The sequence below is a fragment of the Podarcis raffonei genome, chromosome 14 (assembly GCF_027172205.1).
Source record: "Podarcis raffonei isolate rPodRaf1 chromosome 14, rPodRaf1.pri, whole genome shotgun sequence".
NCBI lineage: Eukaryota > Metazoa > Chordata > Lepidosauria > Squamata > Lacertidae > Podarcis > Podarcis raffonei.
Genome location: NC_070615.1, coordinates 52,132,728 through 52,145,472, shown reverse-complemented (window position 1 = coordinate 52,145,472; position 12,745 = coordinate 52,132,728). Strand labels below are relative to the sequence as shown.

Sequence of the window (12,745 nt, the reverse complement as noted above, 5' to 3'; positions counted from 1 at the left end):
GCCCTGCGTAGGTCAACCCAAAGGACCATCTATCTCGAACCTAGTTTCTCGAGTTGGGATGGGGTAGATTCAGTTCCTGTTTATAGCCAAATGCATCAAATCCACACATTCTCAAACAAGAACCAAGATACAGTCACCCTTCGAGATTTCGGATTTCGCAATGCAAAATTGTGTATGTCGGGGGGGGTGTGTGTGTGCACATGAAATATATCGTCGAAAGTAACATACCAAACCGCATTGTCTTACGGAAACCTGCTTGCAGAAATGTGGGCCTTCGTCAAAACTGCATGCAGAAATGTGTTTATTAGGTGCACAAGGTGCTGACGAATCTTCACGAGGATGTTAAAAAAATAATACCCACATGCTGCTTCAAAAATGTGGAGAACTGAATTTTAAGATTGGAAAAACCAGAAACTGGGAGCAGTGAAACTGGCCCCCTACTCACGAGCAGCCTTTGGCCGCATGCCAGAGGTGGGCGGGACCAGCGTCAGAAGCAGGTGGAGCAAGGGATGGAGGAAACTTCCCTTTCTTTAGCCGGCCCATGCAAAAATGCCAGAGGGTCATGCCATGCACAGAGCCCTTCATGCAGGCAAGAGGGGTCATAATATTATCAGAGTTCACATCCTGGGCAGGCCAGGGTGAAGGAGGGTCGTAACCACCTAAGAAAGGAGCCTGCTGGATCAGGCCAGTGGCTGGATCTCGTCCACATCCTGTTCTCAGGGGCTGAAGAAGCCCACATGCAGGACTGCCGTCTCCTCCCCTCCTGCGCTTCCCAGACCCTGGCATTCAGAAGCCGGGCACAGCAAGGCCATCATCGTACCTGGTAGCCACCAACAGCATCACCCTCCCAGCCTCTTTCATCCCTACATCTTGTGGCAGCCAGTTCCGTAGGTTAACTTTGTGCTGTGTGGAGATTTGGGCAGGGGATCCAGGTGCCCCTGTACAGTCGAAAGGAGCGTCTTTAAGGCGGCCCCTGCCTACAACCTAGCCGGTGTGTGTGTGTGTGGTTTCCATTAAATTTAGCAGAAGTTGCTTCTGCCCCAGGATGCATAGGATACAGTACTTCTTGCACCGTCCTTATAATGTGGATGTGGGGGACACACACTTACCCTGCTGTGGGTCCAGTGAGGCTCATGGCCTTCCTTGCAAAGTTTTGACCCATTGGCCTGATCTCTGCGTGGCCACCTGAGAGGTTTTCGGGTCAGTTTGATGGATTTTTACTGGGAAGTCAATCCTATTCTGTGTGTATGTGAATATGTGAGAAGCAGGGTGGTGTACAGGTCAGAGTGCCAAACTAGGGCCTGGGAGAGACCAGAGTTCAAATCCCCCGCTGGGTCCAGAAGCTGGTAGCAATGACAGGCATCACCTCTCAACCTAACCTACCTGGCCCCCTTGTTGTGGGGGTCAAATGAAGCTTAGGACCTTGGAAAGGCCAGGGTTCAAATGCTGCTCAGCCATAAAACTCACCGGGTGACCTTATTAGCTGCCTCTCCCGGCCTAGCCTACCTCACAGGGCTGTTGTGGGGATGGATTAGCAGGGGGAGATGAACCACGCCTGCCACCATGAGCCCCTTGGGAGACAAAAACGTGGGATCTATTAAGGCAACAAATACAAAGACTCAGCCAGGCATCCCTCCACGCCACGCAGGCTTCGCTCCCAAAGGAGGCGCACAGGGTCCCCGGTTCGGGTTCTGCAACCTGCCAGTGCCCAGCTGGGGTCCCCAATAACCCGCGCGTCCCTTTGGGGGGTCCTCTTCTCCGGAGGCGGGAGCTGGGGAGGCCGGCAGACCCGGCAAAGGGTGTGCACGCGCGTGGCTTGTTCTTTCCGAGGCCAGAGGCCTCTCCGTGCCGCCATCCCGCCTTTGCAAGACCCGCTGCGCCAAACGGCGCGCTTGCAAAGGGAGGCTCGGCGGTGCAATGCTGCGGGGGAGCCCCTGCGCGAGGGAAGCAGGCGTGCAAGCGGCCCGTGCAGAAGCCGCGCATCTCTGCCCCCTCCCCAGCTTGCATTCCCCCCCCTTCTCCTTTTCGCTTTGCAAGAGAGAGAGAGAGAATTGCTGCAATGTGCACAGAGGAGCCTCGTGAGTGAGTGAGGGCGGCGCAGCCAATCGGAGGCGCCCGCTCCGAAAGTTGCCTTTTATGGCGAGAGCGCCGCCGCGCTGCCCGTATAAAACCCGGCGACGCGGCGCCGGCCGGGCAGCCGTTAAGCGCCCTCTCTGCTGTGCGGGTCTCTGTTGCGCGCTGGGTGCTCCGCCAAGCTCCCTTTCTTGCCGCCCCCGCCGCTCCTTTTGAAAAAGCCATCTGCCCCCCCGTTCTCCAGCAAGCAGCCTTGCCACTAGCAAAAAGGTAAGCGCCTCTGGTTTATTTTATTTTAATTTCTTGCATTTGCAAAAAACGAAATCTAAAGAAGCAAGGGGATGGGGTGGGATATTGGCATTTGCAAAGAGTAAGTGAACGTGCATGGGTTAAAACGCTTCGTGGTGGGCTTCGGGGGGCTTTGGCCCCCGGTTGCGTAAAGTTGCGCGTTGTTTGTGGCTCTTGGGGGCTCGCCCAAGAAAGGCGCGCGCCGGGTTTGGGTTGCTTTTTTTCGGAAGGGAGCCCTTTTTTGGGGGGGTCTGGATTCTCTGAGATGGAGGCTCGCTCTGTAAAAGGGGAGCCGGGTTGCATCCCGAGGAGGGGGCGCGGTGTTGCAAAGGGCTTGGATTAATCGCATGTGCGTCAGCCTTCCGCGGAGAAGCCGCGAGACTCTCTTTGCACGGAGTTAGGGATGGGTGGGGGTTGGAGGTTTCCTGGTAGGATCGCGCGCCCCCTTTCCCCAGCCCTTTGCGCCGGTGTCTTTGGACTCGGCGTTCCGGGCTGCGCAATGGGCTGCGCGCCTAAGCCGCGGCGCGTCCGGGATTTACAACTCCGGAGTAAAGCGGGGGGGGGGGTGCCGAGAAACGGGAGGTCTTTTGCCCAGCTTTTGTTAACGAAGGAGAGAGAAGGATCTCCTCTCCCCGGAGCTAAAAAGAAGGCAGCTGGGTTTGCGCGGGGTTTTTTCCTGTTCGTGGGAACGCGTTGACGCGAGTCTCGCCTTGCGCCAGCCAACGGCCTGGCCCGGGGAGACGCGGTCAGAGCTTGGCGACTCTTCCTAGGCATTCCCGGGCCTGGTAGGCTCAGTTTCCGGGCTGGTGGTCGGTTTTCCGTGGGGCCTTTTTCTCCCCCGCCCCCCCAAAGGGGGATTTATTGCAAAGTGGAAATATGGTGGGCTTGATTTGCATGGGTAAGATTGGCCATGCTGGCAGGCAGTTGGCTTTAAGGGAGGGGGGTTGTTGGAGTGCTGCTCCCCCACCCTTTCTCCTGAGCCGCCCCCCCAAGAGGGAGGTGGGGGCAGCACCCAAACGTGCCAGGGTGTGCCTCGAGAAGGAGGGGGGTTGTTTCCGGTGGTGGGAGCCGGCATGTCTATTGTATTGGTGGAGCACATGGGGGGGGAGGGAGGTGCCTTTTGGGGAGGGGAAGCCGATCAATCATTCACGGAGGGGCTGCCCCACCCATGTGGGTGATGGGCACTCTTTTGTCTCCTTGGAGCAGCTCTAGATCATTCGGTGGGGGAAGGAGGAGCAGGAAGCCGTGTCTGTGTGTTATTTCTTTGGGGGGGGGGGACACTGGTTGCCCTAGAGGGCTCTCTCTCCCCCTAATAAAGAACATTTACTTCTTTGCTCAAGTACCAAAAAGTCCCCTCTCTCTTCTTTCAGCGCTTTGGCCTTTTTCTTTTAAGCTTCCTGGCGCAGAGTGGCATGGCGCTAGTCCACATTGAGAACCTTCCATTGTGTTTTATCTTTATAATAAAAGACTTCAGGGCCAGCTGCTCTGGAGAGGGGTGGGGTCCTGCTACGGCCAAGTGGGGAAGTAGTACAGGGCATCCAGCTCCTGGATGGAAATTCCCCATTTTTTAAAGCACTGCTGAATTATTTTCAGCTTACTCCGAAACAAGCGGGGAGTTGAGGAGCTGCTGCTTTTTTGCTGGTGGGGAAGCAGAATTTGCTCTTGGAGTTAATGCCCGGGAGAGTCGCCCTTCCCTCCGAGCCCAGCAGCAGAAATAGCATCTTAATCTTCGGCTGGGGACAAAGGGCCCTGGTCATGCCAGCCTCCCCTTGCAGGAAGGCGAGGCAGACTGTGCTCCCCTTCTCTTAAAAATCACTGGGAGGAATATTCTTGTTCCTTCCTCGCTTTTAAGCCGCATCTTGGCTTGCGAGACTAGCAGGACGAACAGGTTGGCGAGCTGCTGTTCTGAGCTGGGTGCGGACGCGAGAGCCCTTGCGCTTTTTGAAAAATAACCTATAGGGTGTAACTTGCCCTAGTTTCAGGGCAAGACCGTTAAGGTCTTATCTTGCCTGAAAGGGGTGTTGAGATGAGCTGCCTGCGCCACTCCTGGGAGTGGCCCTCAGACATATGCCCCCCTCTGGAGAGGGTGGGGGGAAGGCGTGGCCTCACTCCCCATCCAGCCCTCCGAAATCTGGCTGCACAGCTCGCCTTTCTCCCAACCATTGCCTTTTATGGTAATAATGTGAGACGGGGAGCAGAGGACTTCCTTTGTCCCAAATCTGCACAGAGGAGGCGGGGGCGGGGGCCCCCTGGCGGCGGCGGGTGGCAAGCGCCGCACGATGACAAAACAGGAAGCTGAGGAGGAAGTTGGGGTGGGCGGGGGCCTGCCTGCGCCATTAAATCCCCAGAAGGAGAAGTGGGTGGGGTGGTTGCGCTTAGCGGCAGGTGGCGCCGAGTGCGAAACCAGCACCCTGCGGAAGAGACGGTCCTCGGATCCAGCTGCCTCATTGCCAACCCTTCCTTTTTGTTTCCTCCTTTTAAAGATCGCCATGGATGATGATATCGCTGCCCTCGTGGTTGACAATGGCTCCGGAATGTGCAAAGCCGGTTTTGCCGGGGACGACGCCCCTCGCGCAGTGTTCCCCTCCATCGTTGGTCGCCCCAGACACCAGGTATGTTGCTTGCCAGGGCCTCCTAGGCTCAAAAGTGAGTTTAAATGCATTGCAGGTCTCTAACAAAGTATAGTTGGTAGGTCTCTAAATCGGATGCTGCTGCTGCCAACTTGTGCCTGACACTGATAGTTTTAAGTGCCCTTTCACTATCAACACCAGGTCCACTTCGATCCAAGTCACCTGCTAATTTCTCTCTCCCTCCCCCCCCCCAGCCTTGCAGCTGGAGGTACAAGGAGGGGTTGAACCCAGGGCCAAGTGTGTTCAAAAGCAAACCAGGGCCCTTCCTCACAATGATCTCTGCCCCCTTTTGAAAAAGCTTGGAATAAATTAGTAGCCTCGTAATAAATTTCAGCAGCGGACGGATCTCTAGATGGGCAAGCACTTTTAGCTAGGAGTTTTTCTCCTCTGTGCCAGCAAGTGAAATTTAAAAGTCCCTTCCTCGCTTGGGGCTTTCCAAAGCCTTTATACAGAAAAGAGGCAATGATGAAGGGGCTGCCCCAGGTGTGGAAATGGCACCCCACCCTGGGCTCCTTCACAATCAAGTCTCCTTGAGCACCAGGAACTTTAAAGACAAGCCACACCTGCTGCTTTTTGTGCCCGGTGCTGGGCTTCTGCTAAAGGCTGGCTCTGGTGCCTGCTTGTGTTCTGATGCCCCTTGTCTCTCCTCCCAGGGTGTGATGGTTGGCATGGGCCAGAAGGACAGCTATGTTGGTGATGAGGCACAGAGTAAAAGAGGCATCTTGACCCTGAAGTACCCCATTGAACACGGCATTGTCACCAACTGGGATGACATGGAGAAGATCTGGCACCACACCTTCTACAACGAGCTGAGAGTCGCCCCAGAAGAGCATCCTGTGTTGCTGACAGAAGCTCCCCTGAACCCCAAAGCCAACAGAGAAAAGATGACGCAGGTACGTGCCGGCAGAGCCCCGCTTCTGCACACCTTTCTTCCCCCTCCCCTGCCAACATGCAAGAAGGCTACCTGTCAACATTCCCATTTTCTTTTTGCTCATCTTTCTCCTCTTTTGCCCATCTCTGCAGGGGTTTCCTTTCCGGGTCTGAATTTCTCTTGCTGGATCTTGAAAGGTTTTTATCTCTCTGAATTGGCTTTTCTTTTCTCCTCCCGACTTGCTTGCACCACTTAAAAGCTGCTGCTCTTTTTCACTAACCCTTTTGACTTTGTTTTTGAGTGACTTCTGTAACATTTCCTGTGTTGTGAAATTGGGGCGGCACGAGCAGAGTTTGCCACTATGCAAGCTGGTTGCATCAATTGTGTGGGGGCCCATGGCTGCCTAAGCGTGGGCTGACCATCTGGGTGGTACAGGCTGTGACCTGTTGAGCATGAGTTTTGGGTGCCCCTGCGGCTTCCAGGTTCTTGACGGTCTCCCCTGTGCTCTTCCAGATCATGTTCGAGACTTTCAACACCCCAGCCATGTACGTAGCCATCCAGGCCGTGCTGTCCCTGTACGCCTCCGGCCGCACGACAGGCATCGTGATGGACTCTGGCGACGGCGTCACCCACACTGTGCCCATCTACGAAGGCTACGCCCTGCCCCACGCCATCCTCCGTCTGGACCTGGCGGGCCGCGACTTGACCGACTACCTCATGAAGATCTTGACCGAGAGAGGCTACAGCTTCACCACCACGGCCGAGAGGGAAATCGTGCGCGACATCAAAGAGAAGCTCTGCTACGTTGCGCTGGACTTCGAGCAGGAGATGGCGACCGCGGCATCCAGTTCCTCCCTGGAGAAGAGCTATGAGCTTCCTGACGGCCAAGTGATCACCATCGGCAACGAGAGGTTCAGATGCCCAGAAGCCCTCTTCCAGCCCTCTTTCCTGGGTAATATTTTTTTGCAAAGCTGTTCCCTCAAAACATAGCCTTGGCAGAAATTGGGGTGGAGAACTCCAAGAGTGGCAGCTGTAGTCTAGCAGAATGGGGAGGCTGTGGGTAAAATCAAGGTTTTGGTTGTGTGGTGGGGGAACTTTGTCCTGGGTCCGAGGCATTAAAAGCTTTTTTTTAACCTTCCGGCAGGTATGGAATCCTGCGGCATCCACGAAACCACCTTCAACTCCATCATGAAGTGCGACGTGGACATCCGTAAAGACCTGTATGCCAACACCGTCCTGTCCGGCGGCACCACCATGTACCCAGGCATCGCTGACAGAATGCAGAAGGAGATCACAGCCCTGGCCCCCAGCACAATGAAAATCAAGGTGAGCTTTGTTTTCAGCTGACACTCTCTTCAGCCAGTGGAGCCACAGGAGACTTGGCGTTGCTTTTAAGCAGGTCCTTCTGTAGCTAACTCTGCCACCTGGAGGACTCTGGTTTAAAAGTGTCCTTTGCGGCCGCTGAAAGGTTGCGTTTGGCCCATCTCCTTGTCGTGAAGCTGTGTGCATAAATCATATCCTTGGGATTTGGGGCCTGTGAAGGATCCTACCAACTCTACAAAGAGCTGCCATGATCTCTGGCAGGGGTTGGGAAGAATGGCCAGTGGTTGGGAGTTTCAGTTCAGCAACTGCTTGTTTTATACCAGGGTATAGTCATTGTTAGATTTTGTGAATGGGCAACACCTGAGCACTCGGGTGAGCTGCTGCAGCCTTTTTCATGGCTGAAACCTTTTCACCCCCTGCCTGTGGAGTCTTAACAAGTTCTGCAACGCTTTCTCCCAACAGATCATTGCTCCACCAGAGCGCAAATACTCTGTCTGGATTGGCGGTTCCATCCTTGCCTCCCTGTCGACCTTCCAGCAGATGTGGATCAGCAAGCAGGAGTACGACGAATCTGGGCCCTCCATCGTCCACCGCAAATGCTTCTAAAACAGGACTTAGTTACCATGATAACAATTACCCCCCTTTTTTGACAAAAAACCCCATTACTGCGCGTTTAAAAAAAGTGAGAGTTGAGATTGGCATGGCTTTCTTTGTTTTGGCGCTTGACTCAGGATATAAAACTGGAACGATGAAAAGTTGACGGCAACAGTCTTTTAGAAAAATAATAATTGTGTTGGAGCGAACATCCCCCCCCCAAAGTTCTGCAATGCATCTGAGGACTTTGATTGTACATTTGTGTTCTTCCTCTTCCTTCCTTTTTTTTAAATAGTCATTCCAAATATTGTACCACGCATTGAGAGGAAGTTAAACCGGCCTCTGCAGAGGCAGCAGCCCAGCTTTTGAAGGAGCAGGAGTACTTTTTGGTCTTGCAGGAAAGTATTGCTTGTACTTAGAAACCTCCCCCCTCCCAAATGTAATCCAACAAGTGTCTTTTCTGTATCTTGCGCCTTAAAACGAAAAAAACACTTGGTCCTCTTCCAATTTTTGTTTACTTTTGGCCATGCAAAAAAACCAATAATGAAATAGAAAGGGGCTGTGTAGGTTTATCTTCTTCCCAATCTCTAGATGTGAAGGTTTACAGTGTACCCCCCTTCCCCCTCCCAGAGCTGGGGGAGCCCTTACCCAAATTTGGTGCCAGTATGTATACGGGGATAACGGTGGGGGTGAAAACTGTACACTGACTTTAAAATAAACAGTTCCAATAAAGATGCACATGATAGACTTTTGCCTCTTCGTGTCAAGTCTCTGGTCCGCGCAGCCTGGGTTTGGTTGGGGCAAAGAAGAGGGTCATAGAAACAGAACGGCAGAGGTGGAAGGAACCCCAAGAGGGTGGGGGGGAGTTTGTCCCCGGGGCCGGTTCTGATACCAGCAAGATCAATTGCCAATCTGGGAAGTGTTGCCAAACCAAGCTGCTAGTCTAGTTGGAGTAATGCATGGTCCAAGTCAGCCACAGGCTTCCATACATGAACTTCCTTCCCTTGCCAAGGTAGAAAGCAGTCTGACTACAACTTGGAACAAGCATGAAACTAGTACAAGAATGAGAAACCTGGGGCCATCTGAATTCCTTATCAGCCGTAGCCTATAGGGTCTCTGGTTGGGGATGAGCGGCCTGGCACCATTTGGAAAGACCTGGCCTTGTGGCTCAAAAGCGCTCCTGGGGTGCAAGTTCTGCCTGCTTACAGGCCTGGGCTTTGAACCACTGCTGCAGAAACAACTCACGAAGCCTAAGGGCTGAGCAGCCTGCTTACCCTAAGCTTCAAGCAAAAGCCTCTTGACGTAGTTTCATGCAGGCAGGCAGACTATGGTGCTGAATACTAATAACGTGCAGGGGCAGGATTAACTGGACAATGCCTGCCCTTTTTCCTTTTGACTTCATTTTCTGTATGGGCTCGAGGGCAGGTATATAAAGTATATGAACATGGTTCCAGTTCAGGGTGAGTTCTTCCTTTTGATCTACTAAGATCTGCTGTTCCAGCTGTTTCTAGGTGTATTCAAGGACAATTGTTCTGGCAATTCAAAGCAGCCAGAAGCCCTGGGAGCAGGACCCAGGCGCTTTGCTCTGGTTTGTGCTGAAATGATCCTCTTGGTACTGGAGGCTCTACTGAGCTGAGGGGCTGGGATGATGCACAGGATGGTAGAAGCCAAAGAAAAGTAGCTTCAGTTTAGCACCTTGAGTATAGTACTTAGAAATATTTCTAATTATAAAAAGCCATTCAGCTCTCAGATGGCAGCCTGCAACCCCTGATACTGTACTGAGTTAGAACTGGTGAAAATAAGTCTAGAAGTGACCCAAGCTCTTAATATTATTTTATGCAGAGCCTTTTTAGTTGCAAACACAAGCAAGTATGTATTAATCCCCTAGCACAGAGATTTCTCTTCTGAGACTTTTGGATTCCATCTGCTTGCCCAAGTTGGCCTTGCAACAGGAACAGGGGTCTGCAACCCTATCCAGTGTGGTCAAAAGGAGCATTTGCTGGTTCCTTCAGATGTTGGTCGTATGTGTGACCACTTAAAGGTAAAGGGACCCCTGATGACTTGGGTTGCCGCGCTCATCTCTCCTTATTGGCCAAGGGAGCTTCCGGGTCATGTAGCCAGCATGACAAAGCTGCTTCAGGCAAACCAGAGCAGCGCACGGAAATGCCATTTACCGGTACCTTCCTGCCGGAGCGGTACCTGTTTATCTACTTGCACTTTAACGTGCTTTCGAACTGCTAGGTTGGCAGGAGTAGGGACCGCGCAACGAGAGCTCACCTCGTCGAACCGCCGACCTTCTGATCGGCAAGCCCTAGGCTCTGCGGTTTCACCCCACAGCTCCACCCGTGTTCTTTAGTCTTTCCCTTAAAGATAGGCCCTCCTTGAGTGACGTCAACTGCCAAGGGTCATTTTGAGATGCAGCTGAGCAACCTTAGGGAAGCTTGGCAAACAGTGCTAGCCTGGCAATACGGGCCTCTCTGCAGTGCCTGGAATCCAGGGTGCACTGCTTCTAACAGGAGTTGAAGAAATTAGTTAATGGACAGCCATTGATCCGATTCCTTTCTAGCTGTCTTGAAGGAGGCTTTCCCACTTTACGTGTACCTTTTGCTGGAATCCTGTTCCTCCTTCCTTAGAGACGTGGGACTGTTTTCAGTCAAGGTGTTTTGAATAGCAGGTGCTATTTAAAAGGGATCCAGTGGATTCATGGAAGAGAGGAGGTCTGTTGATGGTTACTAGTGAGGATGGCGCTCTAGAGATCTCCAGGATCAGAAGCAGTTGATCTCTGGGCAAGGTCCCTGATACAGTAATGGGTTTTGCAGACAGGCTCCTGTGAGCGATGGGGTGCTGGAAGAGGAGATGGACCTTTGTTCTGGCAGGGCTGATCTTGTGTTTCTGAAAACTTCCAGTAGCGTTTACCTGAATGAATTGAACTGAGGAAATGGGGTGTGTGTCTTTCTCACTAGCAGTTCTGCGAAAAGGATTTACAGTACAGATGGTTGTTTAAAGCGAGCAGAGTGTTTCTCCCTTAATAATAATGTAACGCTAGAACTGATGGGCACCCAAAGAAGATGAATATTAGAAGGTTCAGGGCAGAGAAAAGAAAGTCATTTTTTACCTAGAGCAGAGTTAAAACTTTGGAACTCCCTCCCTCAGGAGACAGGGATGGCCACCAACTTAGAATCAGAGAATCATAGTGCTGGAAGCAACTCTTAGGGTCATCTAGTTCAACCCTGCAATGCAGGAATTTCAACCAAAGCATTCATGACAGATGACCCTCCAGCATCTGCTTAAAAACCTCCAAAGAAGGAGAGGCCACAATTTCCTGGGGGAGTCTTCCTGATGTTTAGTCAGAATCTCCTTTCTTGTAACTTGAAGCCATGGATTCAGGTCCTACCCTCCAGAGCAGGAGAAGCCAAGCTTGCTCCCTCTTCCATGTGGCTTCCATGTGAAGATGGCTATTGTAGCTCCCCCAAGTCTGCTTTTCTCCAGACTAAACATGCCCAACTGTTCCTCCTAAGGCTTGGCTTCCAGACCCTTGATCAACCTGGATGGCTCTAAGAGAGGTTTAGACAAAATCATGGAGGAGAGGGCTATGATGCCTATGTCCTGTGTCCACCGTCAAAGGCCGATATGCCTCTGAATACAGACAGCTCAGTTGATTAGCGCATGGTGCCGCTAACTCCAAAGTTGCGGGTTCGATTCCTATACGGGAGAGCTGCCTATTCCTGCATTGACTAGATGATCCTGAGGGTCCCTTCAAACTCTAAGATCCTATGACCATATAAGCCTAGGGGAGGGATGCATTTGGCCGCCACACTACACTTCCCATCCCTCTGGGAGAGGCATTAAGCGCAGCCATAGCCATGTCTGCTCAGAAGTCAACCCTGCTGAATTCTGAGCGGAGTTGGGATTTCAGCCTCTCCTGTCCTTAATAATAAATATTTGCTGCAAGGAATTTAAGAGCCCTGCTGGAACGGGTGAAACCAGAGTCCACAAGCACAATTGCACTCTTGCTGCTGCCCCACAGCAGCTGGCATTTGGAGGCCCACGGTCTCTCATCCGGAGGTAGCAAACAGAGCCATCGTGACTTGCAGCCTTCCCAAAGAGTCTGCCTAGTCCTCCTTTTAAAGCCATTTAGGTGGTACCATTTGCCAGTCCGTCTCTCAGGTAGTCCGGCACAGGCTCTCTCTTTCCTTGGAGGTTTTTAAGCAGAGGACGGGTGACCATCTGCCAGGGGATTCCTAGAATAGTAGAGGTGGAAGGGCTCTCGAGGGTCATCTAGTCCAGCCCGCTGCAATGCAGCAATCTCAGCTAAAGTATCCAGGACAGATGGACCTCCAAGCGCTGCTTAAAAACTTTCCAGGAAGAAGAGGGAGTCCATTCCGCTGTCAATCAGCTGCAATTCTTGAGCTGCAATTCCCGCATTGCAGAGGGTTGGGCTAGATGACCCCACGGGGTCCCTCCCAACTCTACTGTTAGGAAGCTGCTTTATACTAAGTCAGGCCTACCTCACAGGGTTGTTGTGAGGACAAACAGGGGGAGAGGGAGAGCTATGGACGCCGCCTCGGGAGGAAGGTGGGACAAGTATGCCCTCAGTCACTATGCAAATAAAAGCAGGCATGTTTTGGATAGCAGCCTAAAAGCAAGAAATCTGAGGGCCGGCTCTTTTTGGCCTGCCAATGCCACTCCCAAGATGTCGTCCGGGACACGATGGTACACACACGGAAAGACAGGGAGGCAGAGAGAGAGAAATAGACGGAGACATAACGAGGAACACAGGGGCAGAAACTCTATTCCCGCGCCAGCGACGGACGGAGGCGGAGAAGCTGGAGAAGAGACGGCTCTGAGGGGTGTGTGTGTGTGTGGACCTTCTCAAGATGGCGCCTCCGCTTTCTTCCGCCTCTCCCCAAATGGCGCCTCTGAGGCGGCCGGGGAGCGGAAGTGAGGTCAGGAGCGCGCCGGAAGC

General features: G+C 52.7%; 1 protein-coding gene across 1 annotated transcript; it reads left to right on the top strand.

Annotated features, from left to right (window-relative positions):
• Positions 1-2,184: 2,184 nt before the first annotated feature.
• Positions 2,185-8,526, top strand: ACTB (actin beta). Its single transcript, XM_053366017.1, has 6 exons — positions 2,185-2,343; positions 4,845-4,973; positions 5,645-5,884; positions 6,376-6,814; positions 7,007-7,188; positions 7,648-8,526. The coding sequence occupies exons 2-6, from the start codon at positions 4,851-4,853 to the stop codon at positions 7,789-7,791; spliced, it is 1,128 nt and encodes a 375-aa protein (XP_053221992.1). The 5' UTR covers positions 2,185-2,343; positions 4,845-4,850; the 3' UTR covers positions 7,792-8,526.
• The last annotated feature ends 4,219 nt before the right edge of the window (positions 8,527-12,745 follow it).

What these genes read in the sequence shown, in the direction of transcription:
- ACTB (XM_053366017.1), top strand. Translation starts at nt 4,851, where the DNA reads ATGGATGATGATATCGCTGCCCTCGTGGTTGACAATGGCTCCGGAATG. An exon ending in TTGGTCGCCCCAGACACCAG is followed by an intron (nt 4,974 to 5,644) that starts GTATGTTGCTTG and finishes CTCTCCTCCCAG; the next exon opens with GGTGTGATGGTTGGCATGGG. An exon ending in CTTCCAGCCCTCTTTCCTGG is followed by an intron (nt 6,815 to 7,006) that starts GTAATATTTTTT and finishes ACCTTCCGGCAG; the next exon opens with GTATGGAATCCTGCGGCATC.